This window comes from Equus przewalskii, chromosome 7, assembly GCF_037783145.1.
Source record: "Equus przewalskii isolate Varuska chromosome 7, EquPr2, whole genome shotgun sequence".
Lineage (NCBI taxonomy): Eukaryota > Metazoa > Chordata > Mammalia > Perissodactyla > Equidae > Equus > Equus przewalskii.
Window position 1 is genome coordinate 81,562,933 of NC_091837.1, and position 22,393 is coordinate 81,585,325.

The 22,393-nt window shown below is 40.0% G+C and overlaps 1 protein-coding gene across 2 annotated transcripts; it reads left to right on the top strand.

The window, feature by feature from the left end:
- The first annotated feature begins 345 nt into the window (after positions 1 to 345).
- Positions 346 to 19,171, top strand: SERPINB12 (serpin family B member 12). Of its 2 annotated transcripts, none has more exons than XM_008519833.2 (8): positions 346 to 482; positions 5,906 to 6,091; positions 8,269 to 8,403; positions 9,187 to 9,327; positions 10,671 to 10,788; positions 14,656 to 14,798; positions 15,754 to 15,921; positions 16,872 to 19,171. In XM_008519833.2, the coding sequence occupies exons 2-8, from the start codon at positions 5,924 to 5,926 to the stop codon at positions 17,274 to 17,276; spliced, it is 1,278 nt and encodes a 425-aa protein (XP_008518055.1). In that variant the 5' UTR covers positions 346 to 482; positions 5,906 to 5,923; the 3' UTR covers positions 17,277 to 19,171. The 2 variants fall into 2 exon arrangements, with proteins under 2 accessions (XP_008518055.1, XP_070483915.1); XM_070627814.1 differs by lacking the exon at positions 346 to 482 and adding an exon at positions 3,564 to 4,435.
- Positions 19,172 to 22,393: the final 3,222 nt, after the last annotated feature.

Here is a 22,393-nt window from a genome sequence, read left to right on the forward strand (position 1 = left end):
TTGTGTGTTCCATTTACAAACAATGAACTCACGGGGTTTCACAGTGCTTAAAGGGCTCTGCAAGTTGTTTAGAGGGAATAAGGAACAGAGATAGGAAGTCCAGGCCTTTCTAGCAGCCCTTTATAAAGGCTTCCTCTCTAACCCGCGGCTTCCAGAAAATAGCAGGCTGTGGGATAGCTTGTAAAGAGAGGCTGATGGTGGAATGCTTTGTTCTAAAGGAACAATAACACAGATTTAGAGATAATTACCTTAATTTAAAGCCCATTGAGTTAATGACCATATATTTATGTTTCTTGTACCCCTATCTAATAGGTTAATTATTCTGATTCAAGGTCATAAAAAGTCACAGAATCACTTGTTGAGCACCTATCCTTACTGGTTTCCACAGGCTGTAGGCTCAGCTGTTCCCTCGTCTGCATGATACTGAATTGACTTCATCAGAGCACAGACCTTAGCTGCAGACAGTCCTCACTGGCTTCCAGGTACACGTTGGGAGGTGGACAAGCTGTTGTTGGTAAAGGTGCCTTTTGGGGCTAGAAGCTATATGTGTTGCAGGTCTTTATTCTTGGGATCAGAGAGACAGCAAGGTGCTAAAATTATGGTCCTGCTACTTTCTAGCATTGTGACTGTGAGCAACTTATCTGAGTTCCAGCTTTCTCATTTGTCATATTGGGATAATAAGGTCTCCCCTCGACTTATTGGAAGGACTGAATGACATAATGGGTGTGGAAGGGCCTGTTACATTTTAAGTCCTTCATAAATGTTTATTATATCTAGATGCAGATAATATAGTCTGGGTTGTAAGCTCCTACTGCATTAGGTATCATGAGTGCAGGCACGATCACAGTCCTGGTCACTGTGTACCCAGGGCCTGACACAGAGGAGGATTCAATAAATAGCTATTCACCAAATGAATGCCTGGGCTATTATTTTAGTGCAATACTCAAGGGGCTTAGAGTTTTGCCTCAACTTAAGATCAAACTGAAATGCATATTTTTAATTTAAAAAACTATTTCATATCAGTGTATTATAACATTTCTTCTATGTAAAGAGAGGTTATATATCTAAGGATATAAAAATCTCATAGGTTTTAAAAATTATGTTTCCTCATTTAAAGCAAGTATCAGCAAATTTTTCAGTAAGGGACCAAATAGTAAATATTTTTGGCCTTGCAGGCCATATGGTCTATTCTTAACTACTCAACTCTGCCATTGTAGCTTGAAAGCAACATAGACAGTAGTAAATGAATGGGCATGGCTGTGTATCAATAAACCTTTATTTACAGAAACAGGCAATAGGCTGGATTTGACCTGTGGGCTATAGTTTTTGTACCTTGATTTGAGGGATGAAGCCCTGATTTACGATTGTAGAAGAAATAGATACACGTCATATAAATTTGGCTAAGAAATGAGAAAAAGTTAATGCAGTCCTAATTCTGCGTAATTATAATAATAATACTAACATTTGTATAACACATTAGAGCAAGGAAGGCCAAATGATTGTCCCTATTTTTTTATAGGTGAGAAATTGAGGTTCAAGAGGTATTTGCTCCACGTCCCAGGCTAGTAAGAGTCAGACCAGGATCTGGATCCTCTGACTGCAAATGAGCTGCTTTTTCTGTGACGTATTCTTTGCCGTCTTCCAGCTTTAGCTGTCTTTGATCCCTGTGTCTCTGTCACTTGGGGCAGGCAGTGGCCACTATTTCCAAGCCCGGAGGCTTCAGTTTTGGATCCAAGAGAACTGAGGGCTTTTAAGGAAAGGGTAATTGATATCTTAAGGTGATTGCAAGTTTTAAAACAAGTTTATTGTGTTTTAGTCTTTACTACTGTTTCTTTTTGTTGTTTCAATGGAATATACATATGTTTTTCTTTTAAATTTTATGTGTTGTTACCCAGGCTTTTAGGTTTGGAGGATAAAATGGTGAATGTCAGGTCAACTGTCTAGTTTAGATAAAAGATACATTTTTCATTAGATTGAAGGTCTCTATGCTGACATTTTCCCCATAAACACTGTTTGTTTCCTCAGTATTATGATGTAAAGTTGGATGAAAAAGAGCTTCTTTACAATATTTCAAAAATACTGCCTTTACCACACGGGAGAGTTTTAATCCTATTGTTTTGCACCACAAACTGGCAAAGACTGTCTAGTGAATCATTCTGGCATCCCTGAATTTTTAATTCCAGAAAGAAAAAGTTATTGAAGGGTTAAATGCTTGGCTCATAACTCATGAGGAGTTGTAACATATCTAGGAGGAGCCGTCTAACTCTGCACTTGATGAAACCCTAATTTTACAGCCTGTTGACACAGAAAAACTTTTTAGCTTGTTTTGAATAGCACTGTCAGGTTAGTTGACTCCAAAATTCCTCCAAACTCTGGTGTAATTCTCTAACAGTCATTGACATTAGAGACACTGACTTTCTTCAGTCTCTCAAATGAGATCACTAATGCAATGTCCCAAAGGGCGCCTGGCATATGGTAAGTGCTCAGTGAATCCTCATGCCCTCTTTAGTGATTTTTACTTTACCTTAATATTGTGCTACACTTTGTGGTGGATTTCATCACTACTGATTTAACAACCACACCAGACCAAATTTTTAGGCTTGCAGGGCACAGTCATCTGTAGCCAGGTCTCTGTTGGATTATTTGAGAAAACAAACAGGTGCAATCCTAGATTAAAGATATTCAAATAAGCTTTGAATCTGCTCAGGCATCCAGAAGCCCAATGCCATGTGAGTATTAACAGCCAACAATAACAAACGTGACAACCAGAAATCCAGGGAGCCAGGTGAAAAAAACCCATCCTGTTCTACATGTAGATAGTACCCTTTTTGAAAGGTGAAGCTGGACAGCAACCACATGAAGTAGTTACGGAGCAAGTGGCATGAAGTATTAATTGATTTACATGTTGAAATTTTCTACTCTCTTGTAATTCATAACCAATGACCAAATTCAGCCGAAAAATGATGGGTTTTAGAATCTTGTGGAAGCATTTAGAGAAAAAAACCCAAGTATTTTCAAATGAAAAAGTGCAGAAAATTAACAGCATATTTGTTTTCTAGGTTTACTACTGATAAGTGAGTCCCTTTTGATGCTCAGCTACTAATTTCCATTGGTCGATATCTTACCTTATAAAACTTGTTTTTCTTGTTTCACTTATACACTAACTGCATAAGTAGCTTACATTCTCCATATAAATATACATATACATATAGTATATATAACCAGCTTCTATTCTCTATAATGGCAATATCCCCTGCTTTAAAGTTTTCTTTTGAATTTCCCTGTGTCTAATGTAATCATATTCGTGGAGTCGGAGCTCAGATAATGTTGTCAGACGAGAAGCTGGAAAAGGGAGACAAAGCTGTCAAAAGGGAACGAGGCCTCATTTTGTCTATAAATCATGTCGATTCCCCAAGTTTTTACTCTCCCTGACTCTCCTCTGGTTACAACCTTTGTGCCCTGTTTACTGACCCCCATGCTTATAGTCCTAAACTAATCAGAATTCTAGAATGTTAGAACTAAAAGCAACATCAAAAGTTATTTGGGTCTGTTTTAAAACTTCTGCTTTTTCAGTTGTGGAATATATTTGTCCCATGAAAGCTTTATCAGAAGCTTAATTAGAAAAAAGGAAAGGAAGGACAGAAGGAATGAATGAAGGAACGAAGGAAGAAGAAGAAAGGAAGAAAGTAGGGGTATGTGGGGCTCCAAAATTCCTTGAATAGATTAAGAAGATAACTAGACAGAATTTCCAGAGATACTGATATACAGTTGATCAGTCCTTTGGTGTCTAGCAAATTGTTCTCTTCTGGAAAGTTACCCCCACCTCCCCCGTCTCTCTGTCAGTAGGTCTTGATAATTTCTATCTCCTGATTGGTATTCAGCTATTCTAGTCAATAAATGAAATCGTAATCCCCACTCCTGCCCAAGGCTGCTGCAGGGAGAAAAAACAACTTTGAAAATAGCTTAAACTACATTTTGCAAGTCCTATGTAATAAGTCAAAAAAAAGTTTAGAATAATATAGAAATTCATGTATAAGGGAATATCCAAGACAATGGGTGTGTGAAATAAAATAATTCTCTATTTATCGAGTATAGGGATTTGGGTTGAAAGCTGTGGGTCAAACATTATTATGAGGCCTCTGAAAAGAGACCCAACTGGAAAGAGCAAAGAAAATATAAACATAGTAAGTTAAATATTTAATTTAGTTGAAAGCATTTAGCATGAGAATTTATTTAAAAATATATATGCCACACATTTCTTTTCTTTCTTTTTTTCCCCTTTAATCAATCATTGATAATTTTACCCTGGGTTCCAAAATGGCACTTGGAAAGATGCCATTGTGGGAGGGGCAAAGTTAATATATTTCCATTCCTGATGGGGTGTAGATTGAAACTTACCTGGCCAGCTGTTAGCAGCAACTCTGAAGACAAGAAGGTAAATGCTAACATTACTTAATTTCATTTTTAACAATGAACACTGCATTGGAAAATTACGTTAAATAATAGAAACCCAAAGGAGATTTGATTGAAACCAAAGGATATGCTAGTTTTATTAAGTCAAATGTCTTTTAAAAAAGAGCAATTTTGTTTTATGATGTTTTGAATTTTTTGTAAATGTGGCAATGCCTGCTAGGACATATTAGCGGTACCTGTCACCTCCCTCAGCCCCCAAACACATGGTCTGATGTCTGATGTATCTGATTGATTTTTTAAAAATATGGGTATTTGAATAATTTTTTAAATCTTTACATAATTGACAGATTGTATTTCATCTTTTTATCAATTATTTCTGAAATATAAAATGGTAAGATATTTAGAATATCTATATCTTAAATAGTATGAGTTTGCATTTCTTTTTTGTAACAAAGTTGGAAATGCTTTTGATTGCATCTTTCACAAGTATTTCTTTGTTTTTAGATGTTGTTTACCATTTAATTAGTTATAACCAGGTTTGAATATTTATTCCAGCAGAATACCACCTACCCGTGTAAAGTTGGACTTTCATTCTTAGGTTGTTAATAGCTTTGTGGAAATTATGGAAATTATAACATGTGAAATATTTTGGGATATAGTTTTTTCTTCCTGCTATTTAGGAAAGAACAGTTTCACCAAGAATACTTTGGTTTGTTGGAAAACCTACCTAGTCTGAGATTTACATTTTCACTATAAAGGAAACCAGCTTAATAAGTGAAGTATTTCTAACATAGTAGAGAATTAATCAATCAACAGTTGACTCTACTATGTACCATCTCTATTAATTACAGCTGCCTGAAGAATTTATACAGAATCAGTATGAGGTACTGAATTATCATCTAATATTTCAAACATTAGAATTCTTTACAACGGAAAAGGGGCAGATGATAGCAAATAATCCATAAATACTTGTTAAGTGCTCTTATCTGCCACCTTCTGTATTCTTTACTGATGGGATACAAAAATGAATAAAAAACATGGAACCTGCTCTCAAGAGAATTATCTTTTGGAAGCAACGACAGAAATATAAAAAAACAATTACCTTACACAATGATAAGGGGAATAGAAGTATGAATGCCGTGTATTCCAGAATGAACCAATCCTGCCAACACCTTAATTCTGGACATCTGCCTCCAAAACTGAGGGAGAATAAACTCCTGTTATCTAAGCCACTCAGTTTGTGGTAATTTGTTACGGCAGTTTTAGGAAACTAATTCATAACCACTAAACAAAAATAGATCTCTATCTGTATCAATATCGATATCAACATCAATATCTGTCCAGGATGATGGTGACTTTAGTTTTCCAGTTTTTAATAACATATTGAATATTTGTGTATGATTGTATCTCAGTTATGTAAAATGAGTACTGTCTGTTTACCTATTTTCCTCTGATCATCATTTTCTCTGTCTCGTGTTTTTTTTGGTTTTAGATTGTCATCAGTTTCACCATGGATTCTCTTGTTGCAGCAAACACTAAATTTTGCTTTGATCTTTTCCAAGAGATAATCAAAGATGATTATCATAAAAACATCTTCTTCTGTCCTCTGAGCCTCTCGGCGGCCCTTGGCATGGTCCGTCTGGGGGCCAGAAGTGACAGCGCACGTCAGATCGACCAGGTGCGGATCCAGGACCTCCGGTCCACACGCAAAGTCAGACTCTAATCCGGCTTTGGCAAGACAAGCTGCTCGCTGCACCCTGGGCTTGCTTGGATTCGCGTCTGCCCCGCAGCCTTCATTTATATGCTCGCCTTGCTTTCTCTTCAATCCAAACATTCTTCAAGGCTCTTTTAAACCTCCACCTCCTTTGTGGAGCCTCCCCAACCTCACCAGTCTGACAGCTTTTCTCATTCATCTTCTTTGTCTCTATCTGTCTGCATGTCTGTCCCCCTTCTTCTCTGTCGTTATTGATACCAATATTGCTAGGAATTTTTGATGTATGTATGTGTTTTCTCTCTCACTCATTCCATTAAATAAATATTTAGTAAGCATCGACGATGTATCCAGTGGCTAGAGATCATGGCATCCTCCTTGACTCCTCTCTTTCTCTCTCACTTCACATTAAATTTGTCAGAAAACCCTCTTGGCTTTTCTTTCAAAATTTATCCAGAACTTAGGCATTTCCCACCATTCTCTGAGGGCTGACCCATCACTGATCCCTTCTAACCTGGAAATAACTTCTTAATGGGCGTCCATGCTTCCACTGACAGTCTGTTCTCAACCCAGTTGCCAGAAAGATCCTTTCAAAACCTAAGAAAGATCCTGTTTCTCATCTGCTCAACATCCAGACTTCCCATTTCACTAATGAGAGCAGCGGAGTCCTTGAAACAGCCCGTGAGCATCTGGGATGTGATTTCCAGAAAACCCGGAGACTCAATCTCTCCTCTCCTGCTTCTCACTGGCTCCAGCCACACTGGGCTCCCAGCTCCCTTGGCTAAGTCATTCCCACTCCTGCCTTAGGGCCCTAGCTCCCTTCCCTTTGTCTGATGGCTCTTCCCCCAGATAACAGATCTATAACTTACTTTCTCCCGCAGGACGTTGATCAGAGTTGACCTTCTCAACAAGGCTTACCTTGACCTGTGAATCTAAACTCCAATGTGGCCACCAACCCTGTACGATTTTCTCTTACCCTAGTTATTTCCCCCTACATGCCATTTTCCATCTTCTAACATACTGCATACAGTAGTTAATTACTGCGTGCATTACTTTTTGCATGTCCCCCCCTCCCTCCCCCCACTAGACTATAATCTAGAGGCAGGAATCTCTGTCCGGGAACAGTGCTTCGTTTATAGTGGTAGTCACCCAATGTAAATTTGAAGAATGAATGAATGAAAGTGACAAGAACAACTCCCCAGTAAACTACAGCCCCTGAGTTTGATCTTATAGTTCCCCGGGTCAGGGGTTATGCCTGAACACAGCTGTTGTCCCTAATATGGAGGGGTGATGTCTTGGATTAAGGCAGAATGTGCTTAGGGTCATTCTACTTTGTTCCTTTATTTAGATTTTGTATATTATTCCATTAGCAAAACTTAGCTTTGGAGTGTGGTTGGCATCCTCCAGTTCGGGTTTCGGATGTTCTTTCTCCAGGCACTTGGTTGTCACCCTAACCCTAACCTTAACCTTAACCCTAACCCTACCTGCTCAGCAAACCTACCCTGAGCAGTACAAGATGTGCTGCTTGTCTCCTACCTTTCCGCAAAAACTTGTCTTTTGCTGTCCTGACTCGCTTGATTGATTTGAAGCTCTAGATCGGTGGTGTCTAATGCGAATATAATTTAAGTCATGTACATCAGTAAAAATTTTTAGTAGCCATATTAAGAAAGTGAAAAGAAATAAGTGAGAGTAATTTTAATGATATATTTTATTTGACTCAATACATTCAAAATATTATCATATCAACATGTAATCAATTGAAAAATTTAAAAGAGATTTTTTACATTCTTTTTTTTTTTTTCCATCCTAAGTCTTCAAAATCTGGCAAGTGTGTCTTACATTAACAGTCACTTCAGCCTGGCTCAATGGCCACATGTGGCTAGCAAATACCTTGATATTCTTTTAGTTTGGTTACATTCATTCTTAAATGCAGCCCCAGTGGGGGGTAGCATTCAGCTTCCTTCCCCTTCATTGCATCTCACAAGCCAAGTCAAAAAGAAACATCCATTTTGCTTTTACTGTTGCTGATTGTTTTGTTTGACTGTATAATCATTGCCATTATCACATTATAAAAATGTTTCTGAAGTTATTCAGACTTCCTGCTGTTCATATGGTCTGAGAGACCCCATACCATTATCATGCAGGTGCTACACTTCAATGAATTTTCCCAGAATGAAAGCAAAGAACCTGATCCCTGTCTGAAAAGCAAAGCACAAGAAGTGCTGGTTGACAGCTCTCCTGAAGAGCAGAAAGAAACGACAGGGTCTCTGAATCTGCAGGTGAGCCCCCACGAACTCCTGTCACTCTTCCTTACAAATTGCTTGCTCTGGCTGGACTATATTAGGCGATGGTTGCTTATCCCCAAATATCCCTTATCCCCTGGCTGTCCTCAACAGCAACAACAATAGCAATAATAATCCAATATGACCCGCAATTCTTTTCTGATTTTGTGCCTTAGATGTCCTTGACTGTAAGCTGGTTTCCTAAAGAGCAGGATCTAGTATCTTCTGCTTATGATAAAGAAACTTGGATCATAGTCCCAGTACTTGCTACCTTTATAGGCCACAGGTTCCCAGGATGGACCACAGTTGAGGATGAAGGGCAGTAAGGGTGGGAACCAGCTGTGGGATAACCCAGTCTCCCTCTCTCCACTTTTGCCTGGTCTATTTAATGTTGAAATCTGTACTGACACCCACAACTTTTATTGGTTGTCTCATACCAGGAGCAGGAAAGATACTCTCCAGGTTAAATATCCCCTTACCTTAGCAAGTTTAAGAGGATAGAGACAAGATTGTCTGTATCCTGTATTTTTTTTGAATACAGAGAACAAAGAGGTGCGCTAATCTAAATTATAGTGTGCATTGCTGAGTCACCAAATACATTTTTCCTGGGTGATCTTGACGATAATGTGGGAGCCATGATCTCCCACTAGGACTGTCTCTCACTCTCCATTCCTCTCTTCTTCTCAGTTTGCTCCCCCACATGGTAAGAAAGCGAAACGACAGCTTGCTTTAGTGGCATTTAACTCCTCTGAGAAGATCCTGTTTTGTTTCTTTTGTTAGGCCGCGTCTTCAGGAGATGAGAGCGCACTGCTCAGCTGCTACTTCGGGCAGCTTCTCTGCAAATTAGACAGGATCAAAGTTGATTACATTCTGAGTATTGCCAACAGGCTTTATGGAGAGCAGGAATTCCCAATCTGTCCGGTGAGTCAGGCATGACTGGGGGTTAAAGCTATCTATAATATGCTATTGAAAAATCAGTGTGTAGCTGGAATACTCAGCTGCCATCTAGAACACAAACCTCTCTGACAGGAGGATGCGCTGTGGCTTGGCGGGATGTCGGAGACCCACCTTTCTTTCCCACACCTTCTGTTGCCCTCCTCCCAGTTTTCAACTTGAGCGGTTTATGGGGCCCGCTGTGAGTGGGATCAAGGCCGGAGGGCGGGGCGGGAGGGGGAGGAGGGTCACGTGACTAACAGCCTTCGGAGCACGTGTGGATTTGGTAATGGTGTTCTAAAGTCAAGGTGCCTGGCAGATGGTGCACGTGGTAGCTCCTCTTCCTGTTACCACCACCTCCTCCAAGGCACTTCTCCAAAATGTCCTTTTGTGCCACGATCAGGCCACCCTGCAATGAAATTGTACTCACTAAAGATGCGAGTGGCACGGCAGAAGGAGACTGCATTTGGAGCCCAAAAGGCGTGTGTTTCGTCTCTGTGGCCTAACAGCTTTGTATCTGGAGCGAGATGCATCTGAATCTGGGCTTCAGTTTCCTCCCTCACCACTAGAAGGAGCCACGTACCTAGGAATAAACGTGAGGCGTGGCCAATGGCAGATGGATACAGCTGGTTAGGGCTGGCATCCAGAGAAGAGCGAGTAGCTTATTTTGACCGAAATAAGTATGTTCTCCTACAATGAAAATGAGATTTCATATGCTTTCTTTTAAAAGTAGCATCATTGAGATATAAATTTACATATCGTACACTTCACCCATTAAAAATGTGCAAATCAATGTTTTTGGTGTATTACATTATTAATTTTTTAAAAATTGTGATAAAGATATCTGTAACATAAAAATTGCCATTTTAACCGTTTTTAAGTGTATAATTCAGTGGCATTAATTACATTCACAATGTTGTGTAAGCATCACCCCAAACAGAAACTCTGTAACCGTTACTGGGTTATTAAGCAGGGTTTTAATTCTTAAAAATAAAAGCATTTTACAGCTAAGTCTCTCACATTACCTGATATGTATCTTGTGATGTCTCCATAAGCGGAATGGCCAAATAAAAAGACATCCGGTTGGAAAGTCTTGTGCCATAGTAACTATGGACTGCTCCGTGAATAAGCATTCTACATCCTAAATTGTCACCACAACAGCAGAGATGTCTCTGGCTAGTTAAGACTGGGCACAGAGAGAGACCACAAGCATCCAGCTTAAATGATTAGGGACATCTTTCTCACTAGGCTTCTCATGACTGACTCACTCTTAACTATTAGCATAATTGTGTGATTTTCTTGCATTATTTCTATTTATCCCAATTTATCAGGAATACATAGATGGTGTGATTCAGTTTTACCACACGACGATTGAAAGTGTTGATTTCAAGAAAGACACTGAAAAGTCCAGACAAGAGATTAATTTCTGGGTTGAATCTCAATCCCAAGGTAAGAAAAACCAAACATAGTGTAGCTAGTATTCTTTTCCATTTAAAAGAAAACAAGTCAGCCCAGCATTTCAGATTGCTAGTCTGTCAGAGGCCAGATGCTCATGCATGTGGAGTGGGTCCAAAGTGTGTTCTGCTGGTGTCAAACAGCTAAAATGCTTAGGTACTTTGGTTACTTATTGTGGCTCCTTTGCTCCCTCACAAAGATGAAGTGGCTTTCAGCCAAGCACAATGCCAGCAGGATGTTAACTATGTCCATTTTTTTTTAAGGGGTCAGTAAAAAGATTCCGAAGAAAATGTAGTTACTCAGAGGGAAACGAAAATAATAAAATCCTTATTCTTAACAACTTTTCACTAGGTAAATAGGTATTCTCTGAGTGAAGGGGGACTTACAGATAGTGATGAAGGGTGAAAATTTGAGTTCAACATAAATGGCATAATTTTTAAATATAAAGCTCCCTTTCCAGCCCATCCAGCTCCCTGCACAATGGAAGTCTCTAAATGGAAGAGGGATCAGACTGCATGAACGTGGGCTCCCAACATGGCCATTCCCTCCCATCGATGTTTAAACACAATCTGCTATGCTACCTCTCTTTCTGGCAGCCTGGTTCGTCCAGCACGCTTGCCTGTCTGCCAAATCCTCAGCCTCGAGGCATCTGGGATTAATCTTCACGTACCCTCTACTCTTTAATGTCTTCCTTCTAATCTTTTCTTCATGTAACTCAGTTACACGGTTATTCCAAAAAATTATAAATTGTGCCACTGTGGAATATTATCAATCTTCATGAAATAACTATACCTTGTTCCTGTGCTTAACTTGGTAGAGTAAGGGGTTCTTTACTGCTCTGATGCTTGCATTAAAAGCAAAACAGAAACCATGTGAAACTGGGCCTGACTGCAGCTAAATTAATTAAATGACCTTGTGTTGATAACCTTTCTGGTTCTCAGCAGCTACATCTGTAAAATGATGGAGTAGAAGAGAGAAGATCTCTTGCCTCCATGAAATTCCATGATTCTCTAAAACTGTATTTTCTTTAGCAAATGGAACCCATAGTTTCACGTTCTAAATGGTTTCTCCTCATAAGTTCTATTTTTTGTTTCAATATTTCTAATGCTTCTAATTCATTCATCATAGTTTAGAGTTTCCTTTTGATGGTATGCATTGATTGTTGTCATTGTTTGAATCACACCAGTGTTTTCAGCACTGAAGGTTCAGTTGCTCATAGAATCAAAACTCATCTTCCCTGTAAAATATCCACTGACATTGGAGTTTGTCTGTCATATTAGAATTATTTAGGACACTGTTTCTTGGACTTACACATCTATCATACAACAAAAACAATACAGCATGTTTAAAAATATTCTTTAATTGAGTTGGAAGGAGTTTCAAATCTATAGTACGTGTCTTAGTGTCTCATATGTACTTGTAATTAATATACAAATTCATGTTGCCTTAATAAGAACCCACTCAAGTATAAAAGTTTTCAGTGTTGCTTCACATGATGAACTAAGAACAAAGGGGAGCTAGAGAAGGTTTAAGACAGAGAGTGTGTTTTTAAAAAGATGACTCTGATTGTCCAATGGAGAACAGATTGGAAGTGGACAGGAGGGCATGCAGGTGCAGATGGCAGATAGAGCATCATTGTAGAAGAACAACAGAGAGGTGCTAGCAGCTTGGACCAGGTGGTGCTGGTGGAGATGGTGAGATCTGGATGGATTTGAGCGATATTGAGGTGTAGATCAGAAGGATTTTACCAGTCACTCGGATAGGATGGATGGCTTAATGAGAGTCAGCGGGTCATCAAGAATGACTCACAGTACCTTAACTTGAACATCTTGATTCTTCAAATGCAAAGCAGAGACAATAAGCCCAAATAAAGAAATTGCCTTTCTGACACCCCATTTATGTCTCCTCGTAACATGTCAAATATTTTAACGCAATTTTTCAAACAAATTAAAGATTTTCCAAAATGGGAATATACCCTATCCATGATTTAGGTTTTTTTAAAAAAAGGATTTCTAAAACCGATAAACGATCCTTGAACAAGGTTTGTGTCCTCAGGTTAGAAGTGTTATTTATTGTAGTTATTGCTGTTTAAGGATTAGCCTTTGTGTTCTGAACTCAGTGTAGCCAACAAGTGAGAGGCTTCAACTTCTCCTTTAAACCTTTCCCTTTCCTATTTCTTGTTTACTTGCAGTGGTCTTGTCCCCCTGAACCATGTCCCCACTAGATTCATGCCCCACCATCCCGGTGTTGGAGACTCAAACCTCCCCAGATTTGTGTTTCACACACGGGGAGAAGTGGTCTGTGGTTTTGTTGGCTTTCTATGGAGAAGAAGGGAGGATGTCAGCCCGCTTGATGCTGGTACCCTGGATAGGACTTAGCGAGTGCTTCCTTCTACCAGAGCATACGTAGGCTTGAGAAACAGAATAAACTCTTTCCCTCAGGCCTAAAGGTTAGTGGCTTCCTTGGGGGTCAGATCAAACTGCTGGATGGATCAGGGCATTTTTTTGACTACAGTGTGGGTCTGAGAAAGATGCTTCTGTGCAATGAAAAGTTTGGAGTACATGAGGGAACACACATAGTGCATCACTTCTTCTGCCTTCAGAATAAGACCATGTCCCAGGGCGTTTGCACATGTTCTCAGTGATGGATGGCCTGGGGAAGATGTCTGACTTGCTTCAGTTTGGTGTCCGGTGCAATGCTTTCTGATTCTCTCTTCCATTTGATGAATTTCCTTCCTTGTCACTTGACCTCCTCACGTTGGCTTGGGGCTGGGATATCCCTGCCTGGCCTTTCCTTGGGGGAAGCACCCAAACTCCAAAATTATTTCTCCTTATTTCTTCCACATGCCATAAAAATTCTCATTCCTTCAAGGTTCCACTCAGTTGCCAAGAGGAAAGTGGTTCACTGAAGAAAGTAATACTAAGCCATGAATATCTAGTTTCTCCTCACTTAGTTAACTCTCCCAAAGTATTTTAAGTGTAGGTGATGTCAACATAATCTATTGCTATGGGATTTAAGTGGAAATCTTCTTGAGGTGGAAAGATCTTCTCATTTTAAGGCCTTGACATGCATTCAAGCAACTGAGGATTTAGTATTCTGAGGTGGAAAATGATGGATGGACTATTGCCTGATAGCATGGGCTTTTCCAGTCTTCTTTAGGGCTGGTTATTGTGGGAGGAGCCGCAGAACCAGGCCAGGAGCGGGAAGGCCCCAGGACTCATCTCCATCGGCCTTGCTGCTTTTTAGCTCTGTGGCCTCTCCTCTCATTGGCTGTAGTTTATTCTACTATAAAGAAGGGATAACAATACCTCCTTCTCAGGGTTGACGTGGAATGAAATGAGAGAGGGCATGTGAAAGTCCCTAGAAAATCAGTTTTCTATCATGGCCCCATATATTTATATGCATTTTTGTTTGTATGCAAGAATTTGTATGCATTTTTTTCATCTTCTATGGTAAGTGCTTGAGATAGGAAGTTTATACAACAGTGTTTTTTCTCAAGGAGACTATATGATATAATAAGTGGTAGGATACATAATTTGAAAGGTCAACCATGGCATAAGATGTCTGGTGACAAGTTCCAACCACAGTGATACAGAGAATCAGAGGAAATTCCCCCAGTTACAGTGCTTGGAATGGGCCCCTCTTAGTGAGAGGGCGCCTCCCCCATCACTCCCACCCTTATCTCTACCTCCATCCCACCCCAGACTATGAGTCTTTCAATTTTCTGGGGTCAGCGTGTCTCTTCAATGGGATGTTCTCTAGCCTTGGGGATGTTAAGCTGCATTGAAAGAAATATGTCTACTTGAGTACTTTTCATACAGTTCATATTCAGGATATTCTCTGGCACTTTTTCTTTTTTAGGTAAAATCAAGGAACTCTTCAGAAAGGAAACTCTTACCAATGCAACCGTGCTGGTGCTAGTGAATGCTGTTTACTTCAAGGCCAAATGGGAAAAATATTTCGACTGTGAAAACACAGTTGATGCACATTTCTCTCTAAATGAGGTACTACATTAGATATTCCACTCAGAATTTCCACTCAGAATGATTTGCAGTGTGTATACTCAAATCTAAAACTTAGATCACTGGGTCACAGCTTACATGTATAATAAGAACATTTAGTACAAAAATCAGTACCTGAAGTTTATTAAGCATTTTTGTGCCAGGCACTGCACTGAGCATTTTCCACTCATTATTTCATTTGTTCCCAAAATAATGTTATGAAAATGGATGTTATTATTATTCCCATTTAGGAGTTGAGGGAGAAAAAATGCACAGGTTAAGTTACTTAGCCAAATTCACGTTAGGATTCACTCTGTGAGTGTTTGCCTCAAGCCACCAAGCTGCAGAATGGGAGGAAAGGGAAGAGTCAGGCCCCAGGCCAGCACTTGTTAGCCATGTTCCTCTCTCAAGTGCTGTACATCCTCATCTGTAGATTCATGACCCCCTACATACCTTGAGATTATTTTGAGATTTAAAGTGCCTGGAGTGGTGCCATTTCCTCTGATGGAAGCCTATGGAACAAGTGTTGTTAATTTAATATGTAGATGGTTATCATTTAACCAAGGTTCCCATTGGCACTGTGGTGGGGGCATTCAGGCCAGCAGGTGCAGGGGGCCACATGAGGCCAAGTGACTGGGATGGAACAGGTATGGAAGACAGAGAGCTGGCAGGGCTTGTTTCTGCTGGCTAGGCTGTGGGTAGATGCCTGGAAAGACAGTCTACCAACAAGTGGTCTTGGAAGCTGAAGAACCGATTAAAACCATGGGAAGATAAAGTGTTGGTAAAGGAAAGGCCAGCTGACCAGTGGGCAGAGGACTCTCTTTGGTTGGGATCACTAGTGTGGCTCAGAACTTCTGGTGAAGATTTAATGGACCCCTGTTTTCAGGGAAGTTGAGGACTGTGTGAGTTTGTGAGGTTATCATAGCAGTCCTGTGACTTTCTACCTTGTCTACTACAGAACGAAAAGAAGACTGTGAAGATGATGAATCAAAAAGGTCTATTTAGAATCGGCTTCATAGAGGAGCTGAAGGCACAGATCCTTGAAATGAGGTATACCAAGGGGGAGCTCAGCATGTTCATCCTGCTTCCATCTTGCTCTGCAGATAACTTGAAGGGCCTTGAAGAGGTAGACTTTCATTTTCATGTCTCTACAAAATATTTCATTATAGATCTTTGGAAAGCAGTGGTATCTACCATCTATCACACTGAGGAAGGATGGTACCTGAGCTATAAGAGATATCAAAGAATATTTAAGAATCTGAATTTGTTGAGATATTTATTCCTCATTTGTTTAGAACTAAAGAACAAATGCCAAAAATGTTGTATAGGAGTTTCCTCTTTAATCTCATAGCTCTCTGAAATTATTTTTTCCGGATTTAGGAATCTGGATGCTGAGTAACTTGAAAATTGCTACAAATGAAATGGCTTTTCCTTTTCTCTGAACAACTTGACTTTTGGCCTTCTACTCAGACTCTTTTGCTCAGTTAAAGACCCTTTAGTGGAATCCTGCTTTTAGGTGCCTCTACCTCGACAGAGGTGGAGATGCTGATACTGGAATAGATTACTTGTGAGGTAGGAATCCATATGGTCATGTGGATGAAGAGAGAAATAGAGAGAAAGTGGTAGAGAAATGCTGGTATAGTAATTACAATAATAATCTTTATTCAAAATTTGTTATATGCCTGGCCTATGTTAAGTAGTTTACATACATTATTTTGTTTAATCCTTGCAGTAGCCTAATGATAGTATCTCCGTTTTATAGAAGAGGAGATTGAACTTCAGAATGTCAAGGCTTGGCCAAGCTCACCCAACATATTCAACTGAACTTTGGTGGGCTTTGAACACTAGTCTGTCAGACACCAAAGAATGCTGGAACCCAAACTATCCTGGAACTTTTAAAGAGGAAAGAGATTTGCTTGGAGGAGTTTTAAATGAAATCAGAGTATTTTGAGGCTTAGGGAAAGACCTTGAAGATTGTTACTGACTGTTGAAATAGACTCAGACCCTTTGAAGTAATTGGGGTATTCGTGGCAGGCTCATAATCTGATCTTAAACGTTATTTTCTTCCTCTTGTAGCTTGAAAGGAATATCACCTATGAAAAGATAGTGGCCTGGAGCAGTTCTGAAAATATGTCAGAAGAAAGTGTAGCCGTCTCCCTTCCCCAGTTCACCCTGGAAGACAGCTATGACCTCAATTCTATTCTACAAGACATGGGCATCACGGATATCTTTGATGAAACAAAGGCTGATCTGACTGGAATCTCTCCAAGTCCCAATTTGTACCTGTCCAAAGTTGTCCATAAAACCTTTGTGGAGGTGGATGAAAATGGCACACAGGCAGTTGCAGCCAGCGGAGTTGTCGGCATGGAAAAGGGCACACCATCCTGGGTGACATTTAATGCCAATCATCCTTTTCTCTTTTTCATCAGACACAACAAAACCCAAACCATTCTCTTCTATGGCAGGGTCTGCTCTCCTTGAAAGGAGCACACTGTATAGTACTTGGGAGCTGGAAGAAAATGGCAATGCAGTCTTCTCCTGTTATAACATGGGCATTTGTGTTTTTGCTAATATCTAAAGCTGGCCGAATTCCATCGCAGCTCCAGGCTCCCTTCTTCCAGGCATTGGCCGGCACTTGTCCTGATCTTTCTCTCACCCTGTAGCTGATTTTCATCTAAGTCCATTAGTATCAAAGGTCCCTTCCTTCCTCCCTAACTTTTCACCACCCTAAGCTTTCAAGGATATAAATTCACCCTCTGTGACCTGAAGGTCAATATAATTGAGAATCATATTGACTTTGAGTGACCTACCTCCTTATGAAGGAATCCTGAAAGTTCAAGTCATTAGACCACTTCTAGGAGACGGCAAACTCAGAAAACACTTTAATATGGTGGCTAGAGAAAATGTTTAAATGGAGTGTGTTTTGGAAACTCAACTCTGTTTCCATGGCAGTTAAAATCATGGCCAATCACTGGGCAGCATACCTTGCCTCTTCTTCCATCTTCTTCAACTGCATGGAAGATGTTTTGTGAGGTGCCTCTTACTTGGTAGAAAGCAGGGCTTGGGGTGGATTTAGGTGCTAGCTCAAGAATGTAAGACTGCCTCAACCAGCTCTCATTTTCATGGATGAGGAGAATGGTATTTGTCTTGTGAGTTTGACATTGACCCAAGAAAGTGGCAAGTGGATTTAAAAGAGGTTGGTTTCAGTTTTCCTTAGTGAGTCTCCCAGGCCACCATCGTGAAGCACTTCCCTCTGTCTCTTCCTCACCCCTTCCTCAGAGAATTCTCACTTGCAGTTACCCCTAAATACCTAGCATGTGAGGTGGGGGAGAGAAGTGTTTCCCTCACTGTGGACCACTGGGCTCCCCATTCCCTTCTCTCAGTACTCTGGCCACATGGACCCATTTGTCCTCACAGAGGCCTCATGCTTGGTCATGTCCCGAGAGCAGGCCTGGGCCTGGGTGTGATGCACATGGAAACCCTTGTCAGGAAGGCTATTGGCTTTCATATCAAGCTCTGGTCTACTGAAAGCCTGACATCAGAGTGTTCAAGACTCTAGGACCTGGGCCCTTTGTTCTCTGATGTGTTGGTCTGAGTTCTTGATCTCTGCCTTAGCTGAATGCTCTGGAATGACCACTGACATGCCTAACTCGAGGAATTGGTCAGTCTCTCTTCTGTGGAGGTGAATTTCTGGTCTTGGTTGTGGCCCAGTTTCTCTGCCTTGCCTGATGACCATCCTCTGCCCAGTTGCCACTGTGTTGGTCAGTGTGGCTGTAGCAGTTTTTGCAGGAGAAGGTAGGTAAACCTCACCTGCTCTCATGCTGACCTCCTACCCCAGTGCTCCTCTACGCCAGTGATTTCTTTGTGCGAAGAGGGACAAATTTCACATTCTTCATACAGTTTTCTCATTGTTAAATCTTGTTTATGGTATTAAAAATTTCTCATAGGTAATGTGAGGCAGTTTGAAGCATTACTTCTAAGTTTTTTACCCAGAATGCACGTCCCATGGGTCACATTTGTCTCAGATAATCAAATCAGTCTCTCCTGTGGTTCCTTTTGGGGCTGACATTTTAAGGCCTGGTTCCATGCCGACCTGGCATCACTGAGGGACACAGCTGGATAACCGTGACCTATATATAGGTCTGTCATGGTCTGAAATTGCTTATGTTCTAATTCTTTTCCCTGATAAACACATTTTCTCGTTTGTATTGGGATTTTTCAGAATTTTAATCATGAGGGAAAAATGTATGTATTTACAGTGATGAGAAAGAGTGAGATTCTTAAATCTTTCTGTACATCAGTAAACAGTCTTTACTAATCTTTGATTGATTAAAATGTTTCTTCTTAGTGAATAAAGCACTTTTGTCATTAGTTAAGCTATGTGTAATGTGTTGCCGATTGGCTTTGTTTTTTAAAGATTGGCACCTGAGCTAACATCTGTTGCCAATCTTCTTCTTCTTCTTTTTTTTTTCTTCTTCTTCTTCTCCCCAAAGCCCTCCAGTACATAGTTGTATATTCTAGTTGTAGGTCCCTTTGGTCGTGCTATGTGGGATGCCGCCTCAGCAGGGTTTGATGAGCGGGGCCATGTTTGTGCCCAGGATCTGAACCAGCAAAATCCTGGGCCACCGAAGTGGAGCACGTGAACTTAACCATTCGGCCATGGGGCTGGACCCCAACCGACTTTTTTTTAATGACATAAATTTTTCTTTAAAATTTTTCATTCAGAAATATAGAAATACATAATCTATAAAACTAACAATTCATCTCAACTATGTAGAAAAAATGTATTTTATGCCAGTAATAATTTCTCCCAACTTTCCACCATAATTACGTACGAAGGCATACAAAAGGAATGAAAACTCACAACAATTCTAAAACCTAAGAGTGCTAGTCGATGGATCACCAGAATATGGGAGAAATTGCAGCTGACTACAAGCTGACAGGGCTGGATGGAAAGGCATCATCCAGGGGTTACCTGTATCATGCCACCATTGCATCAATCTGTCTTTTCTCCCACTGCAGCCTTCCCCTAAGTTCAGAAACACAAGATCTCTGTCAATCTGAATTCTGGACATCTACCTCTCTACTTTGTACTTGCTGCTGTCTCCCAGCCTCTGTCTTTCTTATTAGTTTGTTTTCTTTCTGCAGCCAGTTGAAGATTTGAGCCAAACTCCCCAAGTATGACTTGGACTCAAGTCCAAGTATGCCTCACAGGCATTGGCACTTTCCACCCTAGGAAGTTTAGTCATCACAACTAAAGTGCTTTGGGTGGGACAAGGACAGAAAGAGCATGGGTGGCAGTGTTCTTGGGTTTGTATTTTTCATCTACCCTCTCTGTTTAGAGTGTGAGAGTCAGGCCATACAGAGAGAAGAGGGTTCTAACTTGCTACAGGAGAACTACACTAGATGGAAGCCTCTGAGATGCTGGGAATTATACTGAAAATAGAAGCTCTTGAGTCTTCATTTTTGCACCTTCAGTGAGACTGACTCTTCAATATGGCAGCCAAGGCAGAGAGAATATGCGAGTCAGTAGGCTGCTGTAATTGCTAGAAAACCAGCCAGAGCATGCAAATCAGGGGAGTGAGTGCTTCCATTTCTAGTTCAAGGTTCCTTCCACCCAGCAATGTAGAACAAGTGAGGCAATGTAGATTCAAAAACAGTTGATTCATTTACGCCGACTATAAATATTCTGGGAAGAGAGCCATGACGTGTAGACCCACTAGGCTCTCCAGTGCTCTCTAGTTCACAGGCTCTATTTTATTTCAACCCAAGTCCTCGTATGATTTCATACATTATCTAAAGCATATTTCCCCTTCAAACTCTGCCCCAGGTTTTGCTTGAGCTGGAGCAAGCCAGACATGTGTTGCTTCATCCCTGATTGCCGTTTACTTCTTTTGCATGTGTGGCATTTTAAAAATTAAAACATCATTAACCTGAGGGAGAGGTCCTATAACTGGGGTGACAGGGTTAGGAAGTTGTGCAGTTGTCTCTGTGGATTTCTTTGCTCCACAGTTGAATGCCAACTTCAAACGTGTTGTTTATCCACATTACTCACATTGTATTCTTGTTTTCCCCAATCTGCTGTCTTATTCTTTCTCTTTTACTCAATAAAACAGAAAATTTATTCCCACATATGCATACCTTTTACCAATGTATTCTTTACACTTAATACTTAATTTAAAAATCCTCACATTCGAATACACTGGTTTCCTTCTGAATAATGTCATCCGTAATGCTCATCAAACAATGTTTTAGCTACAAATGGGTGAAAGCATTTAAGAAGCAATCAAATGCACAGCAGAGGAGCTGCCAGAAATCCACACACCTTTTGTTGACACACGTAGGTTCTGAATAGATGATCCCATGTCCAAGGTTAAGTAAATGGGTAAAATTGGCGAGTTGTGAAGCAAATACAGTGCCAAATAAGGAATGGATACATCATTCTGTAGACATAAAGATGAGACTTCAGAAAATGATTTGTGGCAAAAACCAGAAGAGAACTTGAGACAACTTTTAGCATGATCAATAGTATTTAAGAAGGCATGACATCTTCAGAAGGGGAGTGGAACTCCATGAAGGTAAACTGTGACAGGATGTGAAAGGACTGAAAGAAATGTAAGAAGACCTCTAAGGAACTGAAAATACACTAGCAGAATTTAAATAGGTTTTAGAGGCAGTAAAGAAGCAAAATTGTTGCACTGGAAAACGTAATTAGTGATGAATAGGGTGTGTTTGAGTGTCTCTCTTAGAATGTGTAGGAAATAATAAGAGGAAAATTAGTAGATACAAAAAGAGAACAGAAGGTAAACCCAAGAATTATGATGTTTCTGAGAAAGAAATCAGATTAATTGGCATGAAATCAATAATCAAAGACAAAATTAAAGAAAACTTTCTAAACTTGGATAATCACGTGATTACACTGGTTGATTTCCAAGAAAAATAAGCAAAATAGACATGTTAAAAAATTTTCAAAATAAAAGTTTGAGAAAATAGTTCTATTAGCGTCTGGGCCAAAAAAGAAAGTAGTTGACTTATAAAGGATAAAAAATCAGATGGGCCTCAGACATTTGTGTTGTGTTAAATTTCTAAAGACGATGAAACTTAGTTTACAAGTTTGAGAGGAAAATATATGATGAAAGAATTTCATTTGCAGTCAAGTTGAGTTTTGTGTACAAATGCAACAGAAAATCCTTCTCGGATGTGTTTCTGTGTATGTGAGTGTAGGATGTTTAATCCCCAGCACCTAGCACCATGCTGTGAACATCATAGGAATTAAATTCATGTTGCTTTGAGTGGAATCCAACGCAGTCAAGGACTCTACAAAGTTAATAAAGAAATCCCTTCAGTAAAGATATGATCTTAATTGACAATCAAAGGAAGAGAAATTCCTCATAATGAATTCTAATTATGCCCCTAATGGTTGGCAGCTGTGAATCTTCTCTTTAGCACTGATGTTTTGAAAAATATTGGGTCAAGGCAAGGGGCAAGGTTTATTATCCCAAATAAGATGGCAGCCATGAAATCTCTGATTGGAACAGTAACAATATAGTATTTACTGAGTACTTGTGTACCACTGTTGATCGAAGACCTTTCCATGT

Bases quoted from the DNA above. Each gene is read 5' to 3' on its own strand.
- SERPINB12 (XM_070627814.1), top strand. From the start codon at position 4,376: ATGGGGTGTAGATTGAAACTTACCTGGCCAGCTGTTAGCAGCAACTCT. The intron at 6,092-8,268 runs GTGCGGATCCAG...ATTATCATGCAG, and splicing joins GCGCACGTCAGATCGACCAG to GTGCTACACTTCAATGAATT. The intron at 14,799-15,753 runs GTACTACATTAG...TGTCTACTACAG, and splicing joins CACATTTCTCTCTAAATGAG to AACGAAAAGAAGACTGTGAA.